This window comes from Hoplias malabaricus, chromosome 14 (genome assembly GCF_029633855.1).
Source record: "Hoplias malabaricus isolate fHopMal1 chromosome 14, fHopMal1.hap1, whole genome shotgun sequence".
NCBI classification, from domain to species: domain Eukaryota; kingdom Metazoa; phylum Chordata; class Actinopteri; order Characiformes; family Erythrinidae; genus Hoplias; species Hoplias malabaricus.
The window spans coordinates 23,480,733-23,497,137 of NC_089813.1; the positions used below are offsets into that span (position 1 = coordinate 23,480,733).

The 16,405-nt window shown below is 38.9% G+C and overlaps 1 protein-coding gene across 2 annotated transcripts in view; it reads right to left on the minus strand.

Annotated features, from left to right (window-relative positions):
- Positions 1 to 1,740: 1,740 nt before the first annotated feature.
- The window catches only part of LOC136666160 (homeobox protein cut-like 2), a 220,017-nt gene continuing 205,352 nt past the window's right edge, over positions 1,741 to 16,405 (minus strand). The window contains exons 28-33 of one of the 2 annotated variants that reach the window (XM_066644204.1): positions 12,887 to 13,710; positions 11,785 to 11,950; positions 10,937 to 11,224; positions 10,500 to 10,688; positions 8,858 to 9,134; positions 1,741 to 6,929 (exon numbers count right to left, since the gene is read on the minus strand). In XM_066644204.1, coding sequence (XP_066500301.1) covers positions 6,128 to 6,929; positions 8,858 to 9,134; positions 10,500 to 10,688; positions 10,937 to 11,224; positions 11,785 to 11,950; positions 12,887 to 13,710 — 2,546 coding nt within the window. In that variant the 3' untranslated portion in view covers positions 1,741 to 6,127. Of the gene's footprint in view, positions 6,933 to 8,857; positions 9,135 to 10,499; positions 10,689 to 10,936; positions 11,225 to 11,784; positions 11,951 to 12,886; positions 13,711 to 16,405 lie in introns of both variants that reach the window. The other variant, XM_066644205.1, reaches the window with a different exon arrangement.

Consider the following 16,405-nt stretch of genomic DNA (forward strand, 5'->3'; position numbering starts at 1 on the left):
CCTTCACTCAGTCGCTCGCTGGCAGTTGTAAACAGGCCGCAAATACTGGCGAGCTATTTAACATTTATTTGTTTGACCAGTTGTAGGGTGGATATATGTAATTATTTTACGACTAGACCTAAGGTTAATGTAATATATCCCTAATTGAATTTAAACTAGTAAATATGACGTCACGTTTGCAGCTAAGTTGTACGGAAACTTAAATTTTGGGTATCATATCCACTGACCATAGAGGAGCTCTTTGTAGTTATATAATTACAGACTGTAGTCCACCTGTTTCTTTGCATACTGTCTTATTCCCATTTCACCATGCTGTTCAATGGACAGGGCCCCCACAGGACAGATATATTTTGGGTTGTGGATCATTCTCAGCGCTACAGTGACACTAACGTGGTGGTGGTTTAGCAATGTGTTCAGACAGAGCAGTGCTACTTTAGTTTTTAAACACTGTCTACTCACTTTCCACTCTATTATACACACCTACCTTATTGGTCCACATCATACAAGTATAGTCAGAGACGTCAGAGATATCTCTTGCTGCACAGTTTGTGATCCTCCTCTTGTCCTTTATCAATGGACATAGGATGCTGTTGGCAGGATATTTTTGGGTGGTGGGCCTCCAGCAGAGATACAGATTTTAAAACTCTAGCAGCTCTGTTGTGCCTGATCCACTCGTAGAAGCACAACACACACTTACACCACCATCTTGTGTCATTGCAGCACTGAGAATGTTCCATCGCCCAAATCATACTTACTCTGCAGTGGTCCTCTCCAGAAAATATGCAGAGAAACAGGTGGTCTACAATCTGTAAGTGTAGAACTAAAAAGCACTCCTGTATGCTCAATGGAGCTAATAAAATGAACAATGAGTGTAGATACAAGGTACGTGTTCCTAATCCAGTGATCTATCAGTGTATTATAAAAAATATTTACCAGTTTTATCTCATTACCAAAACACACTGTTAGCCTTTTTTATTTGAGCCACATGATTATTTGTTGTGGGCGGCATGGTGGCGCAGCAGGTAGTGTCGCAGTCACACAGCTCCAGGGGCCTGGAGGTTGTGGGTTCGATTCCCGCTCCGGGTGACTGTCTGTGAGGAGTTGGTGGGTTTCCTCCGGGTGCTCCGGTTTCCTCCCACAGTCCAAAAACACACATTGCAGGTGGATTGGCGACTCGAAAGTGTCCGTAGGTGTGAGTGAATGTGTGTGTGTCTGTGTTGCCCTGTGAAGGACTGGCGTCCCCTCCAGGGTGTATTCCCGCCTTGCGCCCGATGATTCCAGGTAGGCTCTGGACCCCCCGCGACCCTAAATTGGATAAGCGGTTACAGATAATGGATGGATGGATTATTTGTTGTTTTGGTTCACTTCCTTAAATAATGAGATTCAACATTTAACAATAGTAAGTCATAAATCTCAGCAGAAATGTGGATATATTGCGGTGTTAAACAACAACTTAAACTTGTTGGTGTACCATACAAAACTCCACCTGGTCTACTAAATTATATGAATGCTGTTTACCTGCATGTTTCTTATTCTTATTGTTTCTTATGAATGCGTTAACCCATAATGTGTGGACATAATTTAAGGATGTTTAATGAGACTGACCCTCTAAGTGAGCAGTGCACAGTGTACCTTCTGTGGAGGTAATGTGATGATGCTGAAAGTTAGAGCCTTGGTGTTAGGAGAAAAAACACACAACACAAAGATTTTATACAATAATGTACTGTATTCAATGATGGCTTGATACATATGATTAAAAGACACATGACATTTTCTTGCCCTCTCTTTAAAACCACAGCTTAAGTGCTCTGCCTATTAAGGTGATGCGAGATGAGTGTCAAAAAATGTGTAAAATGTCACAAGAAAGAGGGAGGAGGGAGGGGGGAAACCATCTCTCACAGGGTGCACTGCTTTCTTTTTTTTTTTTGCTGCTCTAAAGAGGAACAACTGAACACTTAAAGTAAGTACAACCTCCTGCACAAAATCGCCAAGGTCAAATTCGGCTTTTGGATAAACGTCCTTTAAGGCGTGGCACTCTGCTTTTTGTAAGCTGCAGCAGCTTACTTTGAACAGCATTAACGAGGGCTTGGAGATACATCTTGTTCACAGCACACCAAAGCACCAAAGTAACAGTATGTTATGGCTGAAAACATTTTGTGGTTAAAAAACCCATCAGTCTATGTGTAACATACTTCTCAGGCTCTTTGTGTTCCATCACCAAAGTGTCTTCCATTTCCTGTTTTGACATGCAGGGGAAGTATTTTCCAACGTTAGGGAGTGCAAGTGCTGAATTCTTGAATTGTTACAAAAGACAACATACAATTTCTTTACAAAGGGAACATAAGAAAAAAGTGCATGCAAAAAACAAACAAAAAAAAAGGAAAATCCAATGTAAATGCATAAAGAGAGATAATAATCAAAACAGATCTTAAAATTGTAGGAAAAAGTTAATCTCATTCAGGTGATGGCATGTTTGTTGCTGCTATAAATCACCTGTTTAGGACAAGTGGGCAGTTTCTCATGTTACACTTTGTATGTGCCTAGTGGCCTTGCCACTAGGAAGAGGCTCAAGGTCTCGTTTTTAATATTATATTTGTCACTGATGCACAATATATCTTTAAGTTTCATGGTATTTGTTTTCTGGCCATGCCAAAAAGAGCATGCCCTGCAGATCTGCTCTGAATATACGTATTCATATTCATAGCACAGACCAAACTAAGTGTAAAAGTGAGAAAAAACACAAGCACCACTAATTTGTCATTTTCCTGATTTCAGCTTTCAGCATCTCTCATCTACAGCTAAAAGTTATATGCTTCAGTTGCTGTGAGCTTTTGTTGGACGCTGTTAAATTAGGTGAAAATGGAGTCCATCTGCATTATAGGGAAAGGAAAAGAAAAAAAAATTCAAGTGAACAGTTAAAGCTGACCAGTGATGTGACCTGACAGGTTCTTGTAAAGCTTAAAGAAGCAAGACTACCCTGAGAGAAGTTTCTAGAACACGGGCAAGCTTGGCAGACAAGGTCTGACTCTGTGTGTTTGGTTAATATAACTGTACACTCTATTTTTATTTATTATTTTTTTAAATATATCAGCACACTAGCATCGAGAACCCCTATTACTTCTCAGTAAATGTGTAATATTTATATATCTATACATGTGTGTTATAATTCCAATCCTCAGTACTAGTTAGACATGTGCAAGTGTTTACTACCAACTTCAACAATACATCAAGGCAAAGACTTGTGGAACACTAAAGTTAGAATAAATTTCCATACTCAAACTTTTCTGGACTTTTCACAATTTTTAAACGGTAAGTGCTGTAAGTAGTTCTCATACAAGGTATTGAAGACCTATACATATTGAGGGTGAGAGAGAGAGAGAGAGAGAGAGAGAGAGAGAGAGAATACAAAGAAAAATATAAACCCAGTGGGAAACAAACACATAATTTGATGTAATTATGTCAAAAAATAAAGCAAATAATAGCATTTCAGTAATCAGCAGCAGGACATCCAAAATTCTAGGGCTCTTTAGGAATATGCTATGTGAAAGGGGGAAAAAAAAAAGAAACACTTGGTTTAGGTGCTTAGCTTTTTAGCTTTCATGTCAACACAGGACTTTAAAAAGTCTCTAACGTTTCATTTAGTGGAACAGCATACCAAAGTCATGAGCAGATAAAATATTTTTTTCCCGCTTACTGTCTGTCTGCATTCTGGAATGCCAGCTTTTTTGCGTGCGTCTATGTATTTGATCTATTTATTTAGTAATATTTCTTTAAACAAACTAAAACAAAACATGAATCTGAAATTTGATATTAACAAATGCTAAATAAACAATGTGATACTCATGAAGATGAATAAACTAATAAATGATGTGAATTTGTCTTTAATGTCTATTGCATAAGGTAAGCTTTTTGTATCAGTTTGAAACAGTCAGATGTGCTTGTGCTAAATCTTTATGCCCAGTAGTTGTCATGAGGACACATCAATGATACTACTGCACCTTTGTCTTCTGCAGTATTTGTTTGAGTTTAGGTAGCACCACACTTATGGTTGGCTGAAGTATATTTTTCAGTTTTTGAACACATTAATGATAGCCATGAACTTATTGAGGGTTCTTTTGTACACCAGAAGACGCCAAGTTTGAATTATGGTGAGTCAGCGAGAGACATATTGTCACAGAACACATTCAGATATATTACAGCTATGAATGTTTTGATGATAGAGGATTTTATGACAGCAACTATATAGAAGAAGGCATCATGTCATCATGTTTCTTCAAGATTATTATTTGACTATGTGTAAGTTTTCAAGATTTCTTTTGTGTAACATATTATTGTAATTCAAAATTCAGATATCTTTAGGCTCTTTTGTCATTCTATGGTAAACCTAAAAAAATGGAATACTTTGAAAATGGCAAGTGAGAAAAAGGAATACGTCACTGCATTTGTTAAGAGTTCCATCAAGTGAAATGTGCTGCAAAAGCATCCAAAAGTATATGTAAGTTTTGCTCTCTCTCTCTCTCTCTTTCTCTCTCTCATAACAACAAGCAAAAACACAGCCTAGCCTAGCTTAGCTTAGCTTCACCTAGCTTACAAGAGAAGTTAAAGTTAAATTGTTTGTTTTTTTAATGACAAAAGAGAGGAAGAATATTTGAAATTTGTATTACATACAAAAATGCTTAAAAATGATATGAAAACCAAATATTTTGCAAGTGTGTGTTTTTTTCAGGCTAGCCTTGTGTGTTTTTTGTTCCCTTTCCTGTTGATATTGGGCGATACCTATAACACTTTTCACATCTCTGCCATTTCTGCATAAGACGTACTGAAAAAGCTGGATTCCTTCACCTCAATAAAATTAAAAATGAACGATTACTCTAAGTTTTCTCTAAGAGTTCCCAGTTGACTATGCTATCCCACCATTTTCCCTCAAATTGGACACTGAGGCTTGTTTCAAGCTTATGTTACATCATGACTGGATTCAAACTTTTTGGGGCAAACAGCTCAGGGATCAGATTCCTGGCTCAAAACTGTGACGCTGAGGTAAGCGGCCTTGTCTCGGCCTATGTCTTTGTGAAAAGATCAGTGCATCAGAGGGAGAGAGAGGTAAACACAAAATAAATTACCTTAGACATATACATTGCGCTACAAGTGGCAAATGGCTCACTCACTTCCAGGTGCACAAAAGGCGCTGCTGTAAACCTCCAAGAAAAAAACAAACAAACAAAAAAAAAAACAACCAAGAACAAGCTCACTGAAAAGATTCTATGGTTAACTTCTTTTTTTTACAATTCCTTTTTTCTTACTTTTTGCTGAATTTTCCAACGTTTTCACTTTTTTATCGCTCAAGTATATCACAGGTTACTAACTATAGAGAATAAGAGGGTAAGTTGAGTACCATGCTACATCTTGTTCGGAGAAGGCTATTGCAGACAATTTCTACAGCACGTACAACCACACATTATACGCTTGTGTAACAAATGTTCCAAAACATGTCACCAAGAAACTAAGTACATACTCATTGTTCACTATTTAGAGTCTTTAAGGACTATCCCTCAGTCAGTATGAAGTTCCCATGTTATTTGACTTTAGCAGTCCCGTCTTACAGACAAAATCTGAAAAATTGCTATTCAAAAAGTAGCAAATTTGGTCAGTGTCTTTTTTTTTTCTTTTCTTTTTTTTTGTTTTAAATATAAGTAGTGCTTTTTGATGGCTTAAGACAGAGGTCTCATTTGAAATAATCTCACCCAGTGGCAATCTACAGGACTTCAGTGTGCATTTCATGACACCATAGCTGCAAAGTCTTCAGTATTTCTCTCCTTCATTGTTTAAAACACAACAGCTAGCGCTGTAACATAGAATTCAAAGTAGGATCCTTAATATCAAAATACCTAAAACACGTTTATAAATAATTTTTTTTTCTTTCTTAAAAGTCTTTGACGGGGAGATACCAGGTTTTAGTATGTGAGTTTCTCTTATTTGAAATTGGTTTCTTCTTTGTGAAGAAACGCAGACAAGCCCATGTGGAGCCTGGCTCCAGATTTTGGAAGAGGGAGCCTCCTCAGGAGCCTTTTCTGGATTAAGTTCTCTTACAGAGACTTTAGTGTCTGAGACACGAGCTTGCAGCTTGGCCTTAGAACTCCCACTCCAGAGTTTCTTCACGGTTGGCAGCTCGCTCCAGGCGGTGGATGATGTTGTTCAAGTTGGCCATCTTCTCGTTGCGCCTCTGAGTGCTCTTGCTGAGTTTAGGGTTGTGCAGTGACTGAGGGTTATCCAGGCCATAGCTGGGGCCAGAAAGGGGCTCGTGACTGGAATTAGTGCTCGGTGGGGGTGGGTTAGGTGGAGATGGAGAGATGGGAGCTGAAGAAGAGGGGACGGGAGAGACGGACATCATGAGGCCGGGTGAGGATGCTGCCGACGGGGAGTTGAGGGAAACTTCCAGGCTGCTGCGACAGGGCTCTGATGAGGCCTTGAAGCTCACGGGATCCACTGGCGACTTATCAGTATCCTCGGCTTCGCGTGTTGACACACTGCTCCTCTGGACGCTCTCTGTACGGAGGTCCTGAACTTGGCTACTGCCTGCTTCATCCTCCCTGAGGCCCTGTAGACATTGTGTGGGCAGGGCTGGGTCCCTGTAACCAGAAGCCTGCTCCTCTCTCTCAGTCTTTAGCTGGGGGAATTGGATGCACATGGAGGAACATTTTGCCTGCTTGACCTGGAGCTCCGCCTCGTCCTCCAGCTCGCCTGCCTCCTGTTTGACAGCCAGGGGTCTGGGACCATTACTGACGGGACGGCCGAGGATTCCTGGGGTCTGTTTCCTTTCATCACCATCGGACATAGGACTTCGGACCATTGAAGGGGAGTAGTTATGAGGCTCTGCGTCCATGTCGTTGTCCTGAGGACCCTCCATGAGGACCTCCCGCCGCATACGTGACCTGCTTACAAGTGGATAATGGGGACAGAGCACAGACTTAAGCATCCAAGAGAATCATTGAGAAGAATGTATTTTTCCAGAGCATTCGTTCAGAAAATTCATTTTTTAGTCCAAGAAACGTATCTGTACTGTATTATGCCTTTTCATTGTTCTTTTGTTTGTAATTACTTTTAGTTTCCACAAGGTGGAGCAAGAGCTCTATCAAAAGATTCTGAAAAGTGACACAGAAGGCTCCATCAGAACAGCCGATCCTTATCACAATCCCGGGCACATTTTTGGGCTTTCCACAATCTATCTCAATTGATTCAACTAATTAAGTAATTAACAAGCCTGATATGTGTTTGGTAAGTTAAGTTAGTCAGTAAGTTAGATTACAGGAAACAAAAATGTTCACAACAAAAGGAGAGTATAATTTCAGTTTCAGCATTGTTACCTAGAAACATAAACTGCTACATTTCAAACTATCCCTTTACTAAATTGAGTTGCACCACAAATCCATTAGTCATGTCTTAGCTGGTAACAACTAACTACTGCATAACCTGGCAATAACATGTTCAGAACAAATTGATGGCAACTTGTGCTTATTACAGTGCTAAAAGTCTTAGGTACTTAAGACTAGTATTATTATTATTTTTTATTATTTATCTCCTCAGTAAGCTTTGTCCTTAAGTCTAGCAACATAGCCATTTTTGTGGTTCATATTTTGACTCAAAATGATTGCAATAAATTATATTATTGTCATTTTATGACAATTTTTTTTGCCACTGATTAAATGATAACATAATAGCATAATAACACAATTACACCCCTTTAAATAGCAATAAATGTTTAGAAAAACTTAGACATTAAGTATATTCAGACACAGTAATTGAAATATAAAATATTTAAATATAAATGTAATATGTTTAAATTTGTAATTGAAATACACATAATATAAAACTAAATAAAAAAATCTATATTATGGCCCCAGAATAGAGAGACCAGAGTAAACCAGAGGACAGAACAAAGCAATTGGCTAAAACATGGGTGACATTCATCCTTATGTAATCAAACAAACATGTAATATTGAGATCAACAAAAATATTTAAAAAAAGATTTAGGTACCTGAAAAAATGAGATTGAAAAAGGTTTTTATCTGAGAATTAAGAGCTTATTTGTTCAAAACAACAACAAAAAACCCTAATATTAGAATAAAATCCAATACCATTATTACAGTATGTGGTGATATTATGTATATTTATGTTTTACCCTTATCAAATCCCTCCTTGTGCCAGTCCATTATTATTTGAGGTTACCATTCAATACCTAGTTTTACTGAGGTTTATAAATACTTCATTGTTTTATGTCAAGTATGCTGGTGAATTAACAAATCCATATCTGGAAACATACTTTGATTTCACACAAGCTCACAGAACATCTTTATATTAACACACTCTTTCTCTGAGACACACAAACATTTTTTAGTATTTTTAAGTGTGCTTTTTATCTATAAAATTTGTAGATGTGTTGTTAATTTGTCAGCACCCTGACATAAAAATAGTTTAACATAAAAAAAAAAGTTTAACATAAAAATATTTAATAACCTCAGTAACACTAGGTATTGGATGATAATCTCAAACAATACTGGACTATTATGAGGAGTAAAAGGGTTAAACCAACAAATTAAAATACAGAATATCAGAATACAGAATACCACTCACTGTAATAAACGTATTGGTTTTTGTTCTAATATTTGGGTTTTTTGTTTCTTTTGAGCAAATACATTCTTATTACTCAGATAAACAGTTTTTTAAATCACATTTTCTCGAGTGCCTAAAACCTTTGCACAGTATTGTATAGCATTCATTCATTATCTGTAACCACTTATTATTATTTATATTTAAGCTAAAATGTGGTACAGGTTGTGTGGAACCACAACTTGTTTCTGACCTGTAGTTGTGGAACCAGTTGATGACTGTGTTGGTTTTGAGGTTGAGCTGGGTGGCCAGCATCTCGATGGTATGCTGGGAAGGGTAGGGCTCTTGGAGGTAGGCTCTCCTCAGTGCCTCCTTCTCCTCAGCAGCCAGCACCACTCTAGGCTTCTTGGCTTGGCTGAAAGGACACAGTTCCATGGGGGCCAGGCCTGGGCTGATGCAGTCAGATCGAGCCCCAGGAGAGTCACTGTCTGAGCCTGGACTCAACAGGCCATACCGCCGCTTCAGGTAGGCTGCAAGAAATGTATACAAGCAAACTAATACATTAAAATGTATCTGGTTTTCATATTTCAACATATTATGTAAAGTGATGGCTTGGCAAACAAAATTACTACAAAATGTCAAGTGCACAGACACGTTTGTTATATTTTGTTTGCTTATTATATTTTACCCAATAGCTACACTGTATTACTTGTTGAGTACATTAGCCTCATACCTGAAAAAATAAATACATGTAAAAAAAATTCCTGGATAGCCAGTTGTATATTGGGTAAGAAAAAAAGGTTTACATTCAAGATCTTGCAAAACTGTGGTTTTAAGAATACAAAGTAAAACGTAGAGCTTTCACTTCTGTTCCCTTAGTAGAAGTGACAAAAAACACAGCACAGATCTCACAGTCAAACACAAATTTAATATTTACCTTTTCTTAGCTGAAAAGTATGGAAGTCTGCTTCCGCCACAAAATAATTTTTAAAAAGGCACCAATTTTTTTCATTAATATGCAAGTTGCTATCTCAATATTTTGAGACAGTATCTCATTATTTTAGATAATAAGTCAATATATTGAGATAATCTCATTATTTTGAGACAGTATCTCAAAATAACAAGATCCTATCTCAATATATTGACTTATTATCTCAAAATAATGAGATAGTATCTCAAAATACTGAGATAGCTAATTGCATATTAATGAAAAAAAAACTGGTGCCTTTTTTGTATTATTTTATGTGGCGTAAACAGGCTTCCATAGAAAATGTTTAAGTACTCATTTAGAGGGGCTGTAATTTACATGGCTCTTATCCAGGGACAAGCACAGTACCTTTCAATATATGGTTCTATGCGTTCTGAAATTGTACAATAGGAAGCTTACAAAGTCATACATTTACAGTAATTAAGAACTGAATAGAGCCCGATGAGTTTCGGGAAAATCCGTAACGGATTTTTTGTAATACAGTGATTTATATGATTAATTCATGTGTTTATTGTTTTCTAATAACTAACTTCCAGGTCTGTTTCTGGCTTTCTGAGACCCATTTTCCCCAAAAAATTTATTAAATAAATAAATAAAAATCCACTTGAACATGGTAAACTGATGTAACAGAGAGCCATTTTGTTGTGGCTGTGTTTGTACACTTTTTGATTGCATCTTACAGGTTTAACTTATCTTCTTGCAGTTCATAAATTCTACCCCCCCCACCCCCTCCTTAAACACGCCATGCTTAATAAAGTAGGTTATAATGTAAATCACAGTAAGAATTAAAAAATTGCACTCCTTCAAACTGAATTTTCAACATAATAACTATTCACCGCTCAGCCTTGTAACTGATCCATAATATAGAAATAAAGAATCAAAGCCAGACATTTCCATTTTTGTTCACCTTTTTTCTCCATTTTCTTCATGTCCCTCAGCTTGTCCACATTGTGTGGGTCGTTGAGCCACAGCTGCATGCGGACAAACGGTTCTCTGCCTTTCAGACTCAGCTTGTGCCATGGTTTGGGTCTGGAGAGCAGATCTGAGACTGAGCCCTGGGTCAGGCCTAGAATACTCTCACCGAACAGACGCTGACCTGAAACCACACACGGGCGCACACAAACACACACACACAGAAAAATTACTGATACAATCTATCTCAGACATTTATATATTCCTAAAGATTTTTCTCATAAACCTTCAAAGAAAAAATAAAAATCAAAACTCCCCTGTATAGACCTGAGCCTCGTATTGAACATTGACTAGAAATAGTTCAATAACTGAAACACTGAAACGGTCTGAATTCTGCACTTATCTCAAACCAAGGAAAAGTGCTGAGCTCACCAAGGTTATTGTCTGTCAGCACCTCCTTCACTCTCTTGGTGATGGCGTAAGTGTCTAGCTCTGGGGACATAGCCACAAGCTCTTGGATGCCCAGTGGAGTGTGGGGCTGCTGGGTGGTCAGCATGCCTGGGGTGGTCTTTCCTGCATGGGGCTCCACATGCTGAGGGTGCTGGTTCTCTTTGCTGCTCTCTAGGGTTAAGCTGACTGGCTCCAGGGGCAGGCTGTGGTGACTCTCTTCTGGGCTCGGTGGAGGGGATGGTGATGAACGAGCTGTCACTGGGCTTTTATCTATGGTCACATAAATTCAAATTGTATTTTTATTTAAAGGAATACTAGGTAAGATTTGGTAATTTTGCTCTTCGGCTCCCCCTACAACTACAGAGTGTAATTTACTTTTACAGCACTATCCTGAAATCAATGGGGAGTGGGAGAGGGTGTAAGGGTGATTTCCTACCCTCCTTCAAAAGTGCACTTTCTGCAGCACTAAACCCGGAATAGCAATGACAGGGGCTCTATTCTCCCTATAACAGCTCAAGGAAGCATCACAATTATTAGTAGTAGAGAAGTAGTCATTTTAAGATAAAAATACTACCTCATTTTGCTGTAATTCCTCAAATTTTGAGATACAATAGTTTGACACCACTGAATATATTATGTTTTGTTGAAATATATATTATGTTTTCTGAAATGTGTCAAAGCCCCATATCATATGGATACAGTGAAACATTTCAGTTAAGCCTCATTATGAATCATTGACCCGTGTTGTGCAATGAAGTTTGACTCATCAGTTTCAGCAAAATCCTAACAAATATCCCATTTTATTTTTACAATAATAAAGAGAAACTCACCCTGGTTGTGGCTGTGGTTGGGCTGCTGGTTGAGGCCCTGGCCGAGCTGGTCCAGAAGCCACAGCTGCATTCGAATAAAGGGCTCTCTGCCCTTCTGGGTGAGCTTGCTCCAAGGTTTAGGTCTGGACAGCATGTCGCTGACACTGCCCTGTGAGAGGCCCAGAACCTGCAGGATTTCAGATACACAAAATCTTTCTGTCCACTCTGTCACACCTATGAGGAATCATGTCCACTTATACAAGACCAGACGTCTATCTCTTTTTTTTTTTTGGACAACTCATGACCAAAAACTTAATGCTATATTAATGTCTCAGAGTATATTTTTAATAAATAATTTGCACTGTTTGGCTCCCACAATTTCTTGTCAATTTTGTTTTTTTATTTCTTTATTTTATTTAAATTTTTTATGGTACAACTATGATGTTGAGTATTATTTTTGGTTCCCTTCATGAAGATATATATGGTGACAGCCCTAATGCACAATAATTTTGCAACAATCAAACTAAACAGTAAAATGTAGTCTGCATCACCAGCAATGAAAACAACTAATTTATGATTTGAGAAATTATCAGTTTATAGTGAATCCTTTAAGCCACCAATAGGTGGCAGCACAGCACAGCTTGGAGGCCATGAAAAGTCATGCAAAAACAAAAAAGTTTTCAGTCAAAGATATACGTGTAATGAATATTCTGTAGGAGCTCTACAGTAAAAATGGTTACTTTAAGTTGCATTTATACCATTAAATACATGATATAGTTTGGGACTGAGACTGATAACTGAAAAAGGTGCTAAAGCTTTTACAAAAATATTAGGAAACAAGTTGTTTATTAAACAAGTAAAATATATGTAATTAATGTCATATGTGTGGATCCTTTGTATATCTTTCATTATCCACTAAAGATTTTGGATTTGGAAATGCAATCTAAATGATACATGAACAAGCACAAACACAATATGAAGCACTTAAATTATGAAGCTCTCTGAGTGAAAAAAAAGCATCACTTTGTAAAGGAAATTCAGCCTTCTAAAAATTATGCACCAAATACAAGGGCATTAAAAACAATTCAAAACACAGGAAGAATTGTATAATGTAGTGAACTACCTTCTCTCCAAAGATCCTTTGACAGATGCCGTTTTTGGCCAGCTTCTCTTTCACCTGCCGGGTCAGCTCAATGGTGTCCACCTCACGGTACATGTACATCTCATACTGCTCTGGGGTTAGTGGTGGTACGGTGGGCTTGAGAGTGCGGGGAATGTACGAGGGGTAGTAGCCTATCCTGGCCCCTCCGCAGGGGGGCTCCCCACTTCCAGACACTTCTGGTTCCACCTTTACCTCTACAGGACATCCCAGCAGAGGCTCATCTTCAGCGGTCTCTTCAGCACTGGGTGTACAGTCACCGTTTTCAGCCCTCGGCCATGCTCGAGGCACAGAGGAGGAGTGTCCGGTGGAGGAGGAAGAGGACAGCGAAGGTGAGACCGAATTAAAAGGGTGAGATAGAGCACTGGCCCCCATCATGATTGACCCTCGCTCAACTGACCAGTGCTGGTCAAAATAGGTCCCAGCCTCTCCAATCTCAGACTTGACTTTACGGATGATGTTCTGGACAAAGGCAGCAGGGGACAGGACACTCAGTGGGGTCTGGGGGCTGCCGATGGGGTTGGCCGCACACATGGCGATGGCACCACCCTCTTCCTGTTTGATGTAGGCAGGCATGGGGCCAGGCAGGCTCTTGGATGGATCCTGTGGACCCTGTCGGTCCCCAGTGGAAGTCCGGCCACAAGCCTCCATCTCCAGCAGAGCCTGCTGCTGCGCCTGCATCTCCCTTCTGGCCTGCTCCAGGATGCTCTTAATGGTTTCATCCGAGTTGCTGCCTCCAACACTGCTGCTTCGGCCAGAGGATCCACCCATGGAGGATTTCCCATCAGCTAAACAGAACACATACACAGATAAGAACTGTGAGGCATCGCTTTGTCAGAATTTAAATTCTAAAAGCACTTTACATAAAAAAACCCCTTAATAATCATTAATAAAAATGTTGCTTGCCAACATTCAAGTGTTCAGCCTCAGACCTTGCTGGTCACTAATGGGGCTTTTCCACTGCATGGTACCTACTCTACTCAACTATACTCACTTTTTAGTACCTGGTAGCTGGTTGGTTTTCCTCTACAACAACTCCCCCTGAAATGTAGCAGGTGACATTGCAAAACACCATCTTTAACAGGAGCAGTGGGCTTTGGAAACTGCAACATCGGCTGTGTTAAAACTAAGGGCTGTTTCCTCATTGTGTATTTGTGGGTTGTTGATTTATGGAACTGAATGCAACCTCTTCACACAAGTCCAGCTCTCACTGAAACTTCTTCAAAAGACCACTGTGTAGTTTTATGAGATACCATTGTGAGTCAGATAAAAACAAATGTGATCAAGTAGAGTACATACCATGTAGTGGAAAAGCACAATTAGACATTGCCTTCTTCATTAGGATCAGGATGATACAACAGGCGTTATGACCCTCGAGTATGTTCCGCCCTGTTTTCTTGTTTGCTCTTTTGCCCTCATTCTACCCGTCATCTGGGCAGGTTCTGATTGACTGCAGTAGATGGGTGCTCCAGCTACAAAGTGGGCTGACATGATGGCAGAGGAGGGCTGTTCCAAAACTCACCCCTGTGCCATCAGTCCTCCCACTGGCCAAACCAACCCAACCCTGTGTAGTGTTCCTGTGTGCTAGCTTTCACTTGTGTATAGGTCTCACAGAAAAAATGTAAATGTCTACTTTTTATACTAAGAGATGTGTTTTTTGTTTTGATACCTTTTCTCCTTGAAGGAGGAAGATTAGTTGTTGTAATTTTGTTGTTGTAATAGTTACATTGTTGATATGTATTTGAAGTTGTTTTTGGAATTTTGTTTGGCTTCACTACTGAAGATATTACACTGATAGGAAAAAGAAAAAGAAACTTCTTGCCATCTAAATTCTGGTGTCTTGATCTGGGGGCTGGGATGGCTTTTAAAAAAATATTATTATTATTATTATCATTATTTATTTATTTATTTTTATGAATGGCTTTATTACGGTCATAACACAGGTCAGTAGTCAACCAAAACAGGCAACTGACAGTTCAGGAAGCCCATAATTAGAATATAATCTATCTAACACACCCACATCATCTGCAGAAGTAACCATATCACAGATTTGCATTTTCTCAAAACCCTCTCCATCTAGTTTCACCACCTGAGATAACTGTTCTAGCAGGCTTGAGGATTTTCCATAGATGCTGAGATGCTGAGCTTTTCCCCCAGAGCTGTGGCACTCATTAACCGCAGTGGACACTCTGCTCTTTAAACAAGACCTCACTGAGCTCTCTTACTGTGGCCCAATTCTCACATACAATAATGCTTCTTGGCACAGCCGAACAATGCTCATATTACACTCACACTAATTCCACACTTTGTATTCTTCTGTTTCCCTGTAACCTTTGCTTAATGGGTATTTGTCTGCTCAGTTTAGAATTGTTCTTTCAATTCTGTGTAGGTTCAGATTCTGATTTTTGGCCAAAATGTTTTTTTTAGATGGTTATTATGAATGTTTGCACCATCTCAGTGGATTATATTTGATGTGTTCCAGGGCAAGGATCTGGAGCAAGCTCAATGAGAAACACCTGGAAAAAGTATCCTGGTACGTATAAAGGGCTGGGGAAAGTTAAGAAGAGAAAGTGGAAGAGAAAGAAAAAGGCTGCATGCCAATTATGTACTAAATACTTATACTATACAGCAAGGGTCCTCAAACTTTTTAATCAAAGGGCCAGCTCACAGTTTTTCAATGTTCTGTGAGGCCGGACTGCAGCCTGAGGAAAAACATCTAGAAAAAAATATATATACTACGTCATAAAGTCATAAATATTTTCAAGTTAAATTGGTTTGTATTTAAAGATTAAAGTGTGTAAAGATGTGGAGTACGGGATGGCAGCTCCGCTTGGCCCTCTACATTGAGTTTTACGGTAAACGTGTGTGAGCGCACCGGGAAAACTTCTGCCTGAAAAGTGCATATATTGAATTTCCAAAAGAGCTAGATTGAAACACCATCATAAATGGTGGCACCGTCCAAATACAAGACTTGATGTGAACACTGTCTCTCACACAGCCATGTGTTTACAGTGCTTTGTCTCCTTACAGCGACAGCCTCTCACGCTTTAGGGAGAAACAGAGTGCGTTCGGAGGTGGGACTTGGACAATAGCGGTAATAACATGGAAAGACACTGGCACCTTACGTTCGGATGACGATGGCACATGCCAATGGCTTATGCTCAAATGACAGTGACATCAACATCTTAGGTGCATAAATGGTAAGAGTGTGTAGGTGAACTAATTTTAGAAGAAAAGCCACAAGTCATGAAGATAACAAGATGTCACTTAAAAATGAATGCTCTTAAATTATGACATTTCTATCGATTTTGTACTAAATGTATTAAAAAGGAATACTTCACCAATTTCATGGATAAATGATAGTACACCATCTGAATGTGTCAATCATTTAATGTCATGGAATTCTTTTATGTCATTTTAAAATAACAGCTCTTTGTGTTATCACATTTCTGTAACTTTAATACCAAAGATAGTTAATCATTA